The 13,682-nt window shown below is 40.2% G+C and overlaps 3 protein-coding genes across 3 annotated transcripts; all 3 read right to left on the bottom strand.

Annotated features, from left to right (window-relative positions):
* Positions 1-292: 292 nt before the first annotated feature.
* PKNH_1315200 (uncharacterized protein) lies at positions 293-937 on the bottom strand (the record flags this gene model as incomplete). Its single annotated transcript, XM_002258075.1, has 1 exon — positions 293-937. The coding sequence occupies one exon, from the start codon at positions 935-937 to the stop codon at positions 293-295; it is 645 nt and encodes a 214-aa protein (XP_002258111.1).
* Positions 938-2,438: 1,501 nt separating this feature from the next.
* On the bottom strand, positions 2,439-5,076 carry PKNH_1315100 (protein kinase 1, putative; the record flags this gene model as incomplete). The annotated part of the gene is made up of 2 exons (XM_002258076.1): positions 2,439-2,977; positions 3,216-5,076. The coding sequence occupies 2 exons, from the start codon at positions 5,074-5,076 to the stop codon at positions 2,439-2,441; spliced, it is 2,400 nt and encodes a 799-aa protein (XP_002258112.1).
* A 2,762-nt stretch (positions 5,077-7,838) lies between these two features.
* On the bottom strand, positions 7,839-9,977 carry PKNH_1315000 (conserved Plasmodium protein, unknown function; the record flags this gene model as incomplete). Its single annotated transcript, XM_002258077.1, has 5 exons — positions 7,839-7,919; positions 8,123-8,247; positions 8,375-8,445; positions 8,573-8,675; positions 8,816-9,977. The coding sequence occupies 5 exons, from the start codon at positions 9,975-9,977 to the stop codon at positions 7,839-7,841; spliced, it is 1,542 nt and encodes a 513-aa protein (XP_002258113.1).
* Positions 9,978-13,682: the final 3,705 nt, after the last annotated feature.

The following is a 13,682-nucleotide window of genomic DNA, read 5'->3' as shown; positions in this document are numbered from 1 at the left end:
TGCTTCATACTCCTTTCTTCAGGTGTGTGGGCGTTAGCCGCTTATCGTCCTTTTTTTTTTTTTTTTTGTGCCTCCAAAAATTTTATACCCCTGAGGGTGCATATCCTTTTTCGGGTTTCTTCACCCGATAGGGTTAATCTATTTGATTCTTTCTTTCCTTCTTTCTTTCTTTGTTTTTTTTTTTTTTTTTTTTTTTTTTTTTTTTTTCCATTTTCATGTGGCTTTTCTTCTAAAGAAGTCACAGACAAGGGAACACGAAAGCATCTGTCTTACGCATCTTCTCCCACCACAACTACCAGCAGAACTTATCTCGACCACTTTTCACGCGCATGTCTAACTTCTGCTCGTTTGTGAGTCGGCCATCCACCTTTTTCTTCACAACTTTGTATGACCAGAGACCGCTCTTTTCTCGTACCTCGACCTGATCCTGCTTGGGCACTTGTTCAAGAACTTTCGCATACTCCACGGAAGCATGTGTCCCTGATTTCCCAGGGGATACTTCACGAGGAACAATGTAGAAGGTACAGGTGGTACTTATGTCTGTTGTAAAATCCTCATGGACAACTAACGTCTTGTTAGTCAAAACGGAAATTACAGTTCTTCGTTCATTTCGAAAAGTTGATGGATTCTCCAAAATTATGTCGTAACCTTCTTTTACTTCAGTTATAAATTCCGTTCTTATTCCATGGACTGTATTTTTCTCTGCTGTTACTCGTCCTTTTCCTTTTAAAACTTTTTCGGATCCATCTATTTTTCCATCCTGTTCTGATGAAGTCATTCCCTTATCGTGAATTTCTTCGCAATTATGTGCATGACTATCCACATGATGCTTAGCTTGTTCCTGGCGAACTACTACTTCCTTTTTTTCGGATTTTTTTTTTTTCTTTATTTTTAAATTTAATTTCCCCCCAATGAAGCCGCTACCCTTCTTCCGCATTTTTGGCAGTGCTCCGCACAGTTACGCATAGGTATTTTTCCAGCAGGGTGGTGTCAGGCTTTCTCAGGCGCACGGTTAAACAGACTCGCTATGAATGAACACCGAAGTATGGGCGACTTCCCTTCTTACGCGACTGTCCACTCGTTCAACGGATCAACCTGGTCAACTGATCAACTGACCAACCGACCAACCGAGCAATCGTCTAACTGCGCTGTTCCTTTTTCTCCTTGGGCCACAACAAATTACCGCAGGCCGTGGCGCCATCTTCGCGTCAAACGGAATGGCCCAGTAAAATTTCGCCACATGCAAATTGAGCGAAAAAAAAAAAAGAAAAAAAAAAAGAAAAAAAAAGATTATAGGGATCGAAAAAAAAAAAAAATTAAATTAAGTAAAATGTGAAGGGGGCCCAACTCGCACAGCCTCATTTGAAATATAAAAAAAAAATATTTGTCGCTCACGGGGGGGGGGAAGAGAAAATAAAGTCTTCAGCACGGCGGTGGTCTCTGCTGCATACTGTACTGTCCAAGTTAAAATTTTTTGCGCCGTTTGGCAAGGGGCCCAATTCGCCTCATCAACCATTTCGTCTTTCTCTTTTTTTCCTCTCTCCAATTCAGGAATCGACATCCTGACCCCCGTTCTAATGGGGGAAAGCAACCTCACCGTGCCTGTGAGTAGACCCAATAGGTACACTCCTACAGGGATGGAGTCGCAGGGATGAAGTCCCCATGTGCCAAACGAGTCAACCTTCCCTGGATGGAATAGCAGAAATATTTTCCATTACACAAGGACCGTATGAAGGTGCTTTTCAACAAGTGGAGGGTTATCTACTAATATGGGTTATCCACTAATATGGGTTATCCACTAATATGGGTTATCCACTAATATGGGCTATCCCCGATTTCCCGAAACAACGCACGCGTATAACCCTCACGCACCTCTAACCAACGTTGGAAAATGTGCGTACACACAAACGGCCAAAGTAGTCGCTTCTACCTGTCGAATAAATTAGTTTTAAATAAAAACTTCGGATGCACTTATAGCTGCGCATGCGGAGCAACAATTGCGCAGAAGAACAAAAAAAAGAAGAAAAAAGAGTTCACATACGTGTACGTGGGTGCCTGCATACCTTCGCGCTTACCTACGTACTCGCGCGGACAGGTAAATAGGGCTTACAAAAAAAAAAAAAAAAAAGAGAAACACTCCTCTCTATTACGTATATATACAGTGGGTACTGATAAACAAAATTGACGCGATGAACACAAAAATTGAGGAAGCAAAAAGTGAGACACATAAAAGTAACTACAAAATAGGGGGGGGGCATGTTGGTAAATACTGAAAAGAGAAACGATTGCAAGGAGACAAGCGGGAAGGATACACAACATTCGTCAAACCTATGTGACAATGATTGGAGGAGCATTCCTGTAGGAATATCGAGTGGTTTAGAAAGAAGGTAGTCATACACAACGATGCGACTATGTTGTTATTTTACCGCTATCCCCTGTCAACATGCCAAGTACACCTTATTTGGGTACATCTTGTCGAAGTTCTCCATAGTCATGTCTATGTACTGCGTGACTTCGTCCAATTTCCTACGGCGTACTTCCAGTGGTACGAGAATTTTTCTCTCCTCCACGGTGAAGTGTAGTAGCTCCTCCTTGGTAAAGTTAAAGCAGTTGGTTATGTAAGGTAACGTCAAAGTACTATCCCCATTGCCTTCATCCTTAAAAACATTTAAATTGCGTATATCATCAAAATAGGTGTGCAACAGGGCGTTACACAATTTTATTCTCTTCTGCGGGTTGAATTGAAGTAGCTTACCCAACAAATCGATACTCTCCTGAGAACTGTAATTCTTTATCAACTTCTGTAGGGTTATTGGTTTCACTTGAGGTAGCTTTAGATTCTTGTGTCCACTTTTAAACGATAGAAAGTCTTCATCATTCGGCGTACCCAATATTTTTATTATTTCCACCAACTGATCCGATGCACAATTCCCAAAGAAGAGGGGCTTTCCCAGGATCAGTTCGCCCATCACGCAGCCTTCGGGGGGGGGGGGGGGGTGAGTAAAGCGATGAACATAATATGTGGGAGTGGAGGTATGGAGTGTAGGTATGGAGTGGAGGTATGAAGCAGGCGCCAGGGGCGTTGCTTTGCAGAGCCCCATTTACTACCAATATGGAGAAAACGCTCCGGGAAGCAAGCACACGGGTAAATTAATAACATATATGCAGTCTACGCATTGCATCCACCCAATGCCTATCGCTCTCGTCAGATTTACCTATGGACCAGGTGTCAATGGCCTGACTGTAATAGTTCGAGCCGAAGAGCAGTTCAGGGGCTCTGTAATACCTTGAACAGACATAACTGAAATATTTGTAATTCTCTTTCAATTTAATGGAGGTGTTAAAATCACACAACTTTATATACTTATACGTGATAGAGTTCATGTAGATTCTTTTCAAGCTGATCTTCTCTTCCGCGTGTGATGAGCTCACTTCTAAACGCGGTAATATATCCCCCCCTTCCGTAGAGGAGATGGAGGAGGAGTTATCGTGGGAAGGCGCTACACCCCCATTCTCACTTGTATCACACCCAACTTTATCCTTCTGTCCATCTAATATGGCGCTTTTCTCCGTGCACAAATTGGGCGATCCTGGCTGTTCATCCAGTTCGCCCTTTCTGGATTGGCTTATAAAATTGTTTTCTGAAGAGGAAGAGCAATTTTCCTTCGAACTGTCCTTGCCCGTGTCATTGATGCCCTGGGTTATCTTGGCCGATCTTTTTAACCGCATATCCTTCTTGTCCAAGGGGTTCATTACGCACTTGAAGGAGACGGGCGTTGCGCTCCCACTGTAGCGGCTATTACACCTTTGCGCTCTCCTTTTGGAAATCCCGCAAGGCGTGGTTTCCATCCAATGATCCTTGTCATCCCTTTTGTTCTTGTTACGAGAATGGGTTTCGTCTCCTCTTCCCTGGTCGGAAGTTGCATCTTCATTTTGCGAATCCTCTTCCTTTGTGTTGTTAGCAGAATTAAGGCTACCACCACGGGAGGAATTTCTACTGGGTGATTCGTTTTCGTCGCATCCACTGACTGGGTGGTTTATCCCACTGGATGCAGCTTCACCCTCGGGCAGATCTTCGCCATGTGCAGCTTCATCTTTCCTCTCCGCTTCACTGGCATTGCTCCGACCACTCCTTGAGCTCCTACTACTACGGACACTGCCACCACTTCTACCCTTCCCTCTTCGGCGTCTATTCATTATATACTTAACTTTGAACGAATTTTGAATGCATATAAGGCATTTTTTTTTCTCCTCCTTCTTTAACCCCCCTACCCCGTTGCTACTACTTTGCTTGTTAACAAAGATTAGAACATTCTGTGGCTTTATGTCTCGATGCGTTATGCACAGAGTGTGTAGGTACAAGGTCGCTCGAATCAACTGGTACAGGTAAATTTTTATTTGGTTCTCACTGAGAAAACTTTTTTTAATGTACTCACTTATGTTATGACATGGACATATATTGCTAATACTCTCTTGCAGTGCATTTATATTGAAGTTACTTACAGCGTTCTTAAGGACACCACTTCCACCCTTAGTGCAGTCTAATTGGGATGTGGTAAACCGATTGTCTGTCCCACCTGCAAAGTTAGCATCGTTCAAACAGTTATCTCCAAGGAGAGAGGCATTGCCGTTTTGTACATACGCCTCCTGGTTTACTGTCGGCTCATAAAAAGTATTAACATGATCAGCAGGGTTTTCTATAGTAATATAGTAAAGGGAGGTAGCCAAATCTGTGTTACCATACTCCATAATCATATGTACATAAATGCCTCCATTTGAAGTGTTCGTATAAAATGCATGCTTCAATTTTACTATATTTGGGTGTCTTAGCTTTTTCATTATTTCTACCTCCTTGAAAATTCGAGCGCTTTTTTGATACGTCTGCTTTAAGGCCACTACACATGAACTGTCTATACAGTAGGCTTTGTAAACCACCCCGTATACTCCATTTCCTATTATATCTAAAATCTTATACTTGATGTTGTGTTGGAGAGTTGGTTCCTTCTCGTCATCAAAATATATATTTACGTAATCCTCTAGAATTTCATTTTGCTTATATATCTTGATGAGGTCCATTTTGGACGACAAGGGGGGGGGTCTGACTGGAAGAGGAAGTACACTGTTAAGGGCGACACCACAACGGTGGGACAACTAAACCGTGCTACATTCCTGCACAACTGGGATCCTAATCATCACTTCGTACCGCCACAATGATATGATGCTCACCATTTAACGGCGAGGCTTCTGGCCTTCACGCACGGGTTCGGCGAAAATATAGCCTCCACTTACACGTAAGGACAAAAAAAAAAAAAAAATTCGCGGGAGAGGATTGCCGGCCAAATGCCGAACTTCACAACTAAAAAAAAAAAAAAAAAAAAAAAAAAAAAAAAAAAGAGCTCTCCTCTCGTATGGAGGTAATCCCCTTGGCACAGGATCATTGCGAGTTGAGTACTACCTCCTACTCGCCTCTCTCCTGTGTCAAAATGTACGCACACACACAAAAAAAAAAAAATAAAAAAATAATAATGAAATAAAATTGTTCGATGGATGTGCTTATCGCGCAGTGTCGTGCCCTTTCGAATGAACCCGCGTCACTCCAACATCTTCATGCTATGACAATTATCGCCTTGACGCATTCCGTTGGCGTTGCCCTTTTCACGTCCATCAGTTGGCTTGGTAAAATTTCTCACATCACTCAGTCACTCCGATGTGTATGCATACGTGTGGATCGGCATGTACATAAGTGTATAAACATGTATACAGAACGCACTGCGTGAAGCGCTTTTTATTTTTATTTTTATTTTTATTTATTTATTTTTTTTTTTTTCTTTTCCCCTTCACCTTGCGTTCATATCATTTTCTTCATCCTCATTCGGAAGGGAGGCAAAGGAGGCCGCGCACAGCAGGAGAGGACAACTACTAATGTCATGTAAGAAAAAAACAGCACACAATTGGAGTGAAGGCCAATTGAAATGTGGCAAAGGTGATGTGTGAAGTGTGATAAGCGAAGGGAATGTACAAATGGAAGCAATAATTTGACCAACAAATAGGAAGAAAATGGTGTGCAAATAGTGTACAGGTGATTAAACAACTCTGACCGTGCAGGGGAAAAGGGGAGGATGCGACGCAGCTATTGATGACTGACAAAGCGAACAATACATCCTTTCTTCCCTCCTGGATGTAGAATATACATGGGGGACACGCGCCGAATAATTATATGCTATGAGATATTTGCAACATCATATGTGTCATCCGCATTATTCGCATGACTAGCGCTTTTTTGCCTGCACGCCATGTGGCAGTAACGTATGCAGTTAATCGTCAGCACAGATTATTATTACATATATATGCAGTTGGGGGGAAGACGAATGGGGAGAGGAAATTACTTCTCCCTTTTGTGTACGTGGTAAAAATGCACTGAATACTGCTGCTGTTGTTTTCGAATGGGACACGCCATCACGCAAACAACGTATGCACTGTGTGGGGGGATGCCCATTTAACTACGGCAAACCACCAACAGCGTTGCGACTTTGTTGCGCTAGTCCTTTAAAATGGTGTGTTTTCCCCTTAAAAAATGGGGAAACGGAGAAAACAAAAAAAAAAAAAACAAAAAAAAAAAAAAAAAAAATGTGGACCAGAGTGTGATTAAAAAAACGTTCTACAATGATGCAAAAAAATGTTTTACAGTTGTATATATGGAAGGAACAACTGCAAGGGGATATTACGATTACGACTGTGTGGGGAAAAACAAAAAAAAAAAAAAAAAAAAAAAAAAAAAAAAAAACAGTTGACACCCATGTGAAGATGAGGTGGACGTAATAAAGGATTTTGCGCGCTGCAGGAGAAGGGGTGGGAAAGACATGAAATTTTAATTTGGCGAAAAAACGTTACGATAGGATTTTTTTTTTTTTTTTTTTTCCCATTTTAGTTAAGCGCTGACAACGTGGGTTAGGAAAAATGGAAAATAAAAAATAAAATAAAAAAGTCACGTAAAAATAGAAAAAAGAAAAAAAATTCACAGGGAGAAACATTATTCAGTTGAATGCTGTCGGGTGAAGGATAACCCATTGAACTTTTATTTTATGCGATTACCTATATTTTGATGAGGCAACGACTTTTGGATATTCCCTCATCCGATAGGTACGACATGTGTGTACTTCTCCTACGCAAAAGGGAAAACTCACTTATCATCATCTGGACAACAAAATATTATTTAAAATTGTTAGCATGGCGGTCACATGTTCTGCTTCTCACAGGGGAGAACTGTGCCGCACAGTTCCTTTAAAAATGGGTGGGCAAAAAAAAAAAAAGGGAGACAAAATCCAACCCGATGACAACGCAATAGGAACGAAGAAAGACAACACTGCAGGAACAATAGCAGTTGCAACACAGCTTCAATCGCGATGTTGAAGTATCGCGATAGGTGGGCGATATAACTTCGTAAAACTGTCAAAACCAATGATGTGTAGATGGAGCCAAATGAAAAAGACAGGGTGGCAAACAACCACTACTAATGCTCTCTTAACTGCGTACGAAAAAAAAAAAAAAAGGGAAGATAATTTTTCTCCTTTTTTTTTTTTTTATTCACTGGAAAGAGAACGAGAGAATGATATGTATTTTCCTAGGTCATCGACAGGGCGATGGATCAGGAGAGAAAAAAAAAATAAAATAAAATAATCCATCTTTTATTTACTCCGTTACCAACAGGAAATGGTGATGTAACACCAGAGGGAAAGGGAAAACACAGTAGTCGCATTTATGTGGGTTACACTGCAGGGTATTTTATTCATTTTTTATTTTCCCTTTGTCTCTTTTCCCTATCATGGCACGCGCCTTCCTCAAGTCTGCTTCAACTCATAGAAGGTCTTGGCCAAGTACTTCCCCCTGTCTTTGGCGAATTTGGCAAATGTGAGTTGTTCCTGCGTCGAGTGCGTGGAGGAAAAAAAAAAAAAAAAAAAAAAAAGAATAATAATGAAAAAAAGAAAATGAAGGAGAAAGTGCAGAAAGGGAAAGGATTATCTACACAAAAGTTAGTTCACGCATAAGATATCAAAAAGCAGTGAGGCATTTCACCACAACGATAACTCCTCATTTAGCGCGACATTTTTTTTTTTTTACTCACCCTGAGTATTTCCTTGCTTGACACGTGCAAAGTCTTTATGTTCTTCGTGAACTTCTTCTTCATGATTCCGCTCAGGAGGAAGAAGAAGACCAGGGCCATGTTTATCATCAAGTAGGAGTTTTCCCCTGTGGGTGGGAGAAACACGCACATAACATTTTCAGGGGAAAAGCGCGCCACATTTGGAGGACAACAATACACACCCGGATAGTTCCTGTCAAATCAGGTGAGGAGCATGTATCCTATTCGACTTACAATTGTTCAGAATCATTCCCGTGTTAATGACATAATTTTTGTAGAAGCGGTTGGTCGACATGTCCACGTAGCTGCGAGGGGTACGTATGTGTGTATGTGTATGTGTGCATGTATGTAGAGAGGGGGTGCTACAGAAAGAGGTAACCCTAGCAGTAGTGGAGTGTTTTTTCGCCATGGTGTGCAAGGAATAGGACCAACCTGAGAAGGACGTCTTTGTAGTACGTGTGCACGGAAAGCTGCGTCCAGAGGAAAAACAAAAATGCGACGAGGGTAAACACCTGGATAACCGTGTGTTTTATGCCTGCAGGGGGGAGAGAATTGGAAAAAAAAAAAAAAAAAAAAAAAAAAAAAAAAAAGTAAAAGTGGATATGCTAACATGGGTAGGAACGTATAGGTGAAGATATGTATATATGCTTCTCTGAAAAGTTTCTGTGCACTTACGCTCGCGCCTAAGGGTTGACTTGTGGATATGCCTCTCCCCGTCCGTCTTCAAAATGTCCAGAATTTTATTAATGATACAGTCGCAATCGCTCACGAGGCAATAGAGATCCTTCTCCAACTTTTTAAAAAAAAGTTTCTTTATCTCATAAATAATATCGCTCATCCGGTTTACAATACAGAGATCATCATCCTTTCTCGCACCCTCAAAGAGATACCTGCCATTCTTAGCCCCATAAATATAAATGGGCACGAGATCAATATTGTACCGTATGTTAATCTTACTAGCTAAACACTGCGTCGTCTGACAGAGCAATTTTATTCTATCCTGTTCATGTTTTATTTCATCAATTTTTGAAAAAATAAATATAATTTTCTCTAAATGCTTTTCATAAATCTCCTTAATAATGAGAAGTAATCTATTACTTAAGGATTTCCCCGATGAATCAAAAAAAATTAAAATAATATCTACATAATCAGATAAATCATAAATTATACTGTTGATATCAAAATCAATTTTGTTCATTATGTCTTTCAATCCTGGCGTATCAATAAAGTCGATATTTTTTGTTTCAATATTTTTACTAATATACATTTTTGTGCATAAATTATTTTTAAAATTCCTATTGCGTGAAGCAATTTGTTTGAGGAAGTCAAAGGATTTTATCGTTACGTCTCCATTGAATTCTGAGTAGTAGTTTCCACTTGTGATTAAGGTAAAATGATTTGTCTCAAACTCGTAACCTGTCTTTTGTATGTTTTCTTGTAGGAACCAATTAATGAATGTACTTTTTCCTGATGATGAATTTCCTATTACTAAAACACGAACCTTTTTTGAAATCGTTTTGTTAATACTAAGGAACAATCCCTTGGCTACATTTTTAATATTTAGCCTGTCTACTCCTTTATTGTTCATCACTATATTTCCATTGTATAGCTCCTTTATCTCGCTTACGATATTGTCATACAGGTTTAGCTTGTCGTGCATACTTCCGCACATTTTTTTATCGAACTCCTCCTTATGATCTATATAATCCTCCTTATTGTTTGACACATCAGAATGGTCTGAGAATTCCGTTGACTTTTCATTTCTCCCCAGGTTCATGTTGTCCTTGCTTTTGTAGGGCTCCGAGTTAAGTGTCGTCTCGCTTGGCACGCTCTGCATCGTGGTGTGAAGGGGCTAGCCAAAAAAAAAAAAAAATTATCGTATTAGTTATTGTAGGAGTATTCACACTGTAACGACCGTATGCAGGCGTGTTCGTAGTTTCTTTTGTCAGACGCGAATTGTTTTCCTTCCTTTCCTCTTTTGACAATCTTTGCCTATCAGTGGTTCCTTTCTCCTATGAACATGGCGCCTCGGGAGAGGATTCACGGCTGCACACCACACGATAATGTTGCTTAACGTTGGACAAGTTGCCTTCAAGTGGTACAATGACAAGTACATACACATATGCGTTCTGTGTATAATTTACGTGGCCAATCCTCGCGCACTCCCTTTGGCACACACACACACATATCCTTGCACTCGCTCAACCGGGGGTGCACAACAGAGCAACCGCCGAGAGTCACAGCGCGTCAGGATTCTTCATGCACAGGTACGTGCACACCAATGGGCGAGGAGGGAAATGTAATTTTCCGCGTGGGGCAAAAAAAACAGATTAGGGGTGCTTCGAACAAGCCAAACGAAAAAAAAAAAAAAAAAAAAAAAAAAAGGAAAAATATAAAAAGGAAGTACAAATGGAAGGGGGAAAAAAAAAAAAGAAAAAGAACACAATAGAAAAAACGCAGAAAAAACTGCTAGGCGTAATATAACAGATCAGTCGCGAAGTCGCAAAATGGAAACGAGTGCCTTATCTTGTGACACAAGCTTTTTCAACTATTACTTCCATTTCCATAGTACCTCTCATTTGCATGCGCTTGCGAAAAGATCCTGAACAAAAAAAAAAGGGGCGTTGCCAACTTGGGTGCACATGTGTGTAAGCGTGCTACGCGAAAAACTCTATCGCGTGTGTGCCACAAGAGCGAAGAATTAACCCCCTCGCTCACGAGAAAAACCTGCGGAGAGGCACACAAAGATTGCCACGCATATGTGTATCATACGAACAAACACGAATGCTACGTACGCCACGCCAAAAAAAAAAAAAAAAAAAACTCCTGTTTCACTTCTCAGAGAATACCATTCATTTGGAAGACATATAAAGGAGAACACACAAAAAAGAAGAAGAAAAAAAAAAATGCACACATGAGGGGTGCACTTATTTTTTGTTATCTCATATAACATGCATGACTTAGGAATGTGTACGTGTAGCTGCTCTGTGGCCAATGCAAGGTGAACAAAAAAAAAAAAAAAAAAACAAACAAACAAACAAGGGATAAGAAGAAGAATAGCAACCACAATGCTGGTAATAATTACAATCGCAAAAAAAAAAAAAAAAAAAAAAAAAAAAAATGGTGAGAACTGCACGATGCGCCCATGCGTATGTGTTACAGTCATGCAATTCTGTTGCCTAGGAGGAACCTCAATAGCAACTTGATTCTTCAAGTGTTTGGTAGCATTGCTCTCCTAGATTGTCACCCTTTCTCATCATTTTGTCACGTTATTTTATGACCACTCAACGGACACGTTAAATCCCCTCTGTTGAATTGACAAATTAGCTTTTATTTTTATTTTTTCTTTTTTTCTTTTTTTCTTTTTTTTTTTTAATTTTTAAAACCGAATGGAAACACCCAACTGCGTTTGGAGAAATATTACCCGTCGCATATGCTGAAGGACGAAAATTGACAAGGGGCGAATGGGCCAAAAAACGTCGCGGAAAAGTATTCTCCGTCGAAGTAGTTTGTAACCTGCACAATTTGGCAAGTTCACTGTGCGCGACTATTTTTGTGCATCTTTTTTTGCGTAATTATTTTCCGCGCTGTATTTCCCAGATGGTGTTCTTCATTTGGAAAACTCAGTAACTCTTCGCGGTTAGTGAATCCTTATGGCGCATCCGAGCAACCCTGGGAAGAGAGTGTGAAATGACTCCCCCCCCAAGGGACACTCCAAAATGAGCTGAACGTTTAGGCAAAAAAAAAAAAAAAAAAAAAAATTGCAGCGAAAGTTTTTTCCCCTTTTGGTTAACAGCCAAATGCACACGGAAATTTTGCCTCCAAATTATCAAAACTTGTTGTAAAAGAAATTAATAAAAAAAAAAACAAATAAATAAACAAATAAACAAATAAACAAATAATGGTCCTTTTGTGTGTTTTTCCAAAGGAAGGCCACACTATGCGTCATTGATGATGAAAAATATAGACATAACAAATCGCGGGTTAAAGTGTGGTGAGGCATTTTTCTTTTCTCCCCCCTCAGCTCGCACCTTTGATGCAGTGCGTGCATGTGCATTCGTACACATGAGTAAACTTTTTTTTTTTTTTTTGTCCAAAAACGAGAAACAAAACGAAGCCAAAAAAAGGAAAGGGGGGATGTTTCAATCTGGTCACAATTTGCAATCACGTTTACCATTCACCCCCCCAGCAGTCATTGTGCATTTTTTTTTTTGAAAGTATTTTCCACCCTGTTGCAGTCATATATATACTTTGAAGGGCGACGAAGCTGCTTCACTTCAGCTTTTCTCACGATCGACCATTTCGAGGGAGAAACCTCAAACACATTCTTCTTACGCTCTACATCATAAAGAGGTTGTATTTGTTTCCCATGGAGACCATTCAAGGTCGATGCAGATCTCCCTTTCGATGTGTGTGCGTATGGGTTGGCCCACTAGGGTGTACACGGAAATGGCAGGTTTGAACCTCATGAATGGGCTTTCATGTCTGCTACGGATTTAGTTTTATCCAGGTGCCTCTCGCAAGGGGAGGTCCCCTTTTTTTTTTTATTTTCCCTACTTGACAATTTCTCCACGGGGATTATACAACAAAAGAGAATACACACAAAGGAGAAACTTGCACAGAAGTCGAGCATTATTGTCTACAACAATGTGCGTATGTGTGTGTGTGTGTGTGTGATCAGGACTCTACCAAAAGTAGTCGTCTAGTCCTTTTTTAGCCTCAACTCGAGGCACCATTTCTCTCCTCAAAGAATCTTTTTCACATTCACTGCTAAGTATATATGGGGAAGATAATTAACGCCCGATTATTTTTTCCTAAACTTTTCTATAGAGTTCGTCGTGATTCCCCATTCTGCTGCCAATAGTTCAGTTCGGACCATTCCCCCAGGCTGACTGGGCACACATGTGAATATCACAAGTAAATATTTATGTCGCTAGTTAGGGGAGTACCTTCTGCATGAACTGAGGTGTCACCTCTTCTCCCCCACCATTAAATTTATATACCCTCCTTGGTTAAACACAAGTGCACCATTTTCCAAAAAGGGGAAACTTTCATATTCTGGAGCGGTCAATCCTGTCCCGCGTTGGCTTTCTTTCTTTTTCAGTTCCTAGGGGAAAAATATACGAAATGAGAAATAAAAAAAAAAAAAAAAAAAAACATAAATAATTTTGCACTTTTTAAGGTGTACATAAAAAAGGCCAATTCATTCCCTTTCGGAATGTTAGTCATTTATGAATCTTTTTTTTTTTTTTTTTTTTTTTTTTGTTTACCCGCTTTTTCATTGTACCTCGTCGCAACGCCCCAACTACTATACCATGTTGGGAAAAAAGCCCAAACAAATGTGTAAATCGGGTATTTCCTCTACTGGAAAGAGAGGTGTGCCAAAGTTAGCTAAACCTGGAAGTTAACATCAAGGGAAGGTGAAGACTCCTTGTAATGTTCAATCCTAATAAATATATACCGAAAGGGAGCTTACTTAACTGTCGATAATGCATGGAATTATGTAATGATGCAAAACTTTATTTTGGCAAAGCTTTTGAAT

The sequence above is a fragment of the Plasmodium knowlesi genome (assembly GCF_000006355.2).
Source record: "Plasmodium knowlesi strain H genome assembly, chromosome: 13".
NCBI classification, from domain to species: Eukaryota; Apicomplexa; class Aconoidasida; order Haemosporida; family Plasmodiidae; genus Plasmodium; species Plasmodium knowlesi.
This window is presented reverse-complemented; position numbering and strand designations above follow the sequence as displayed.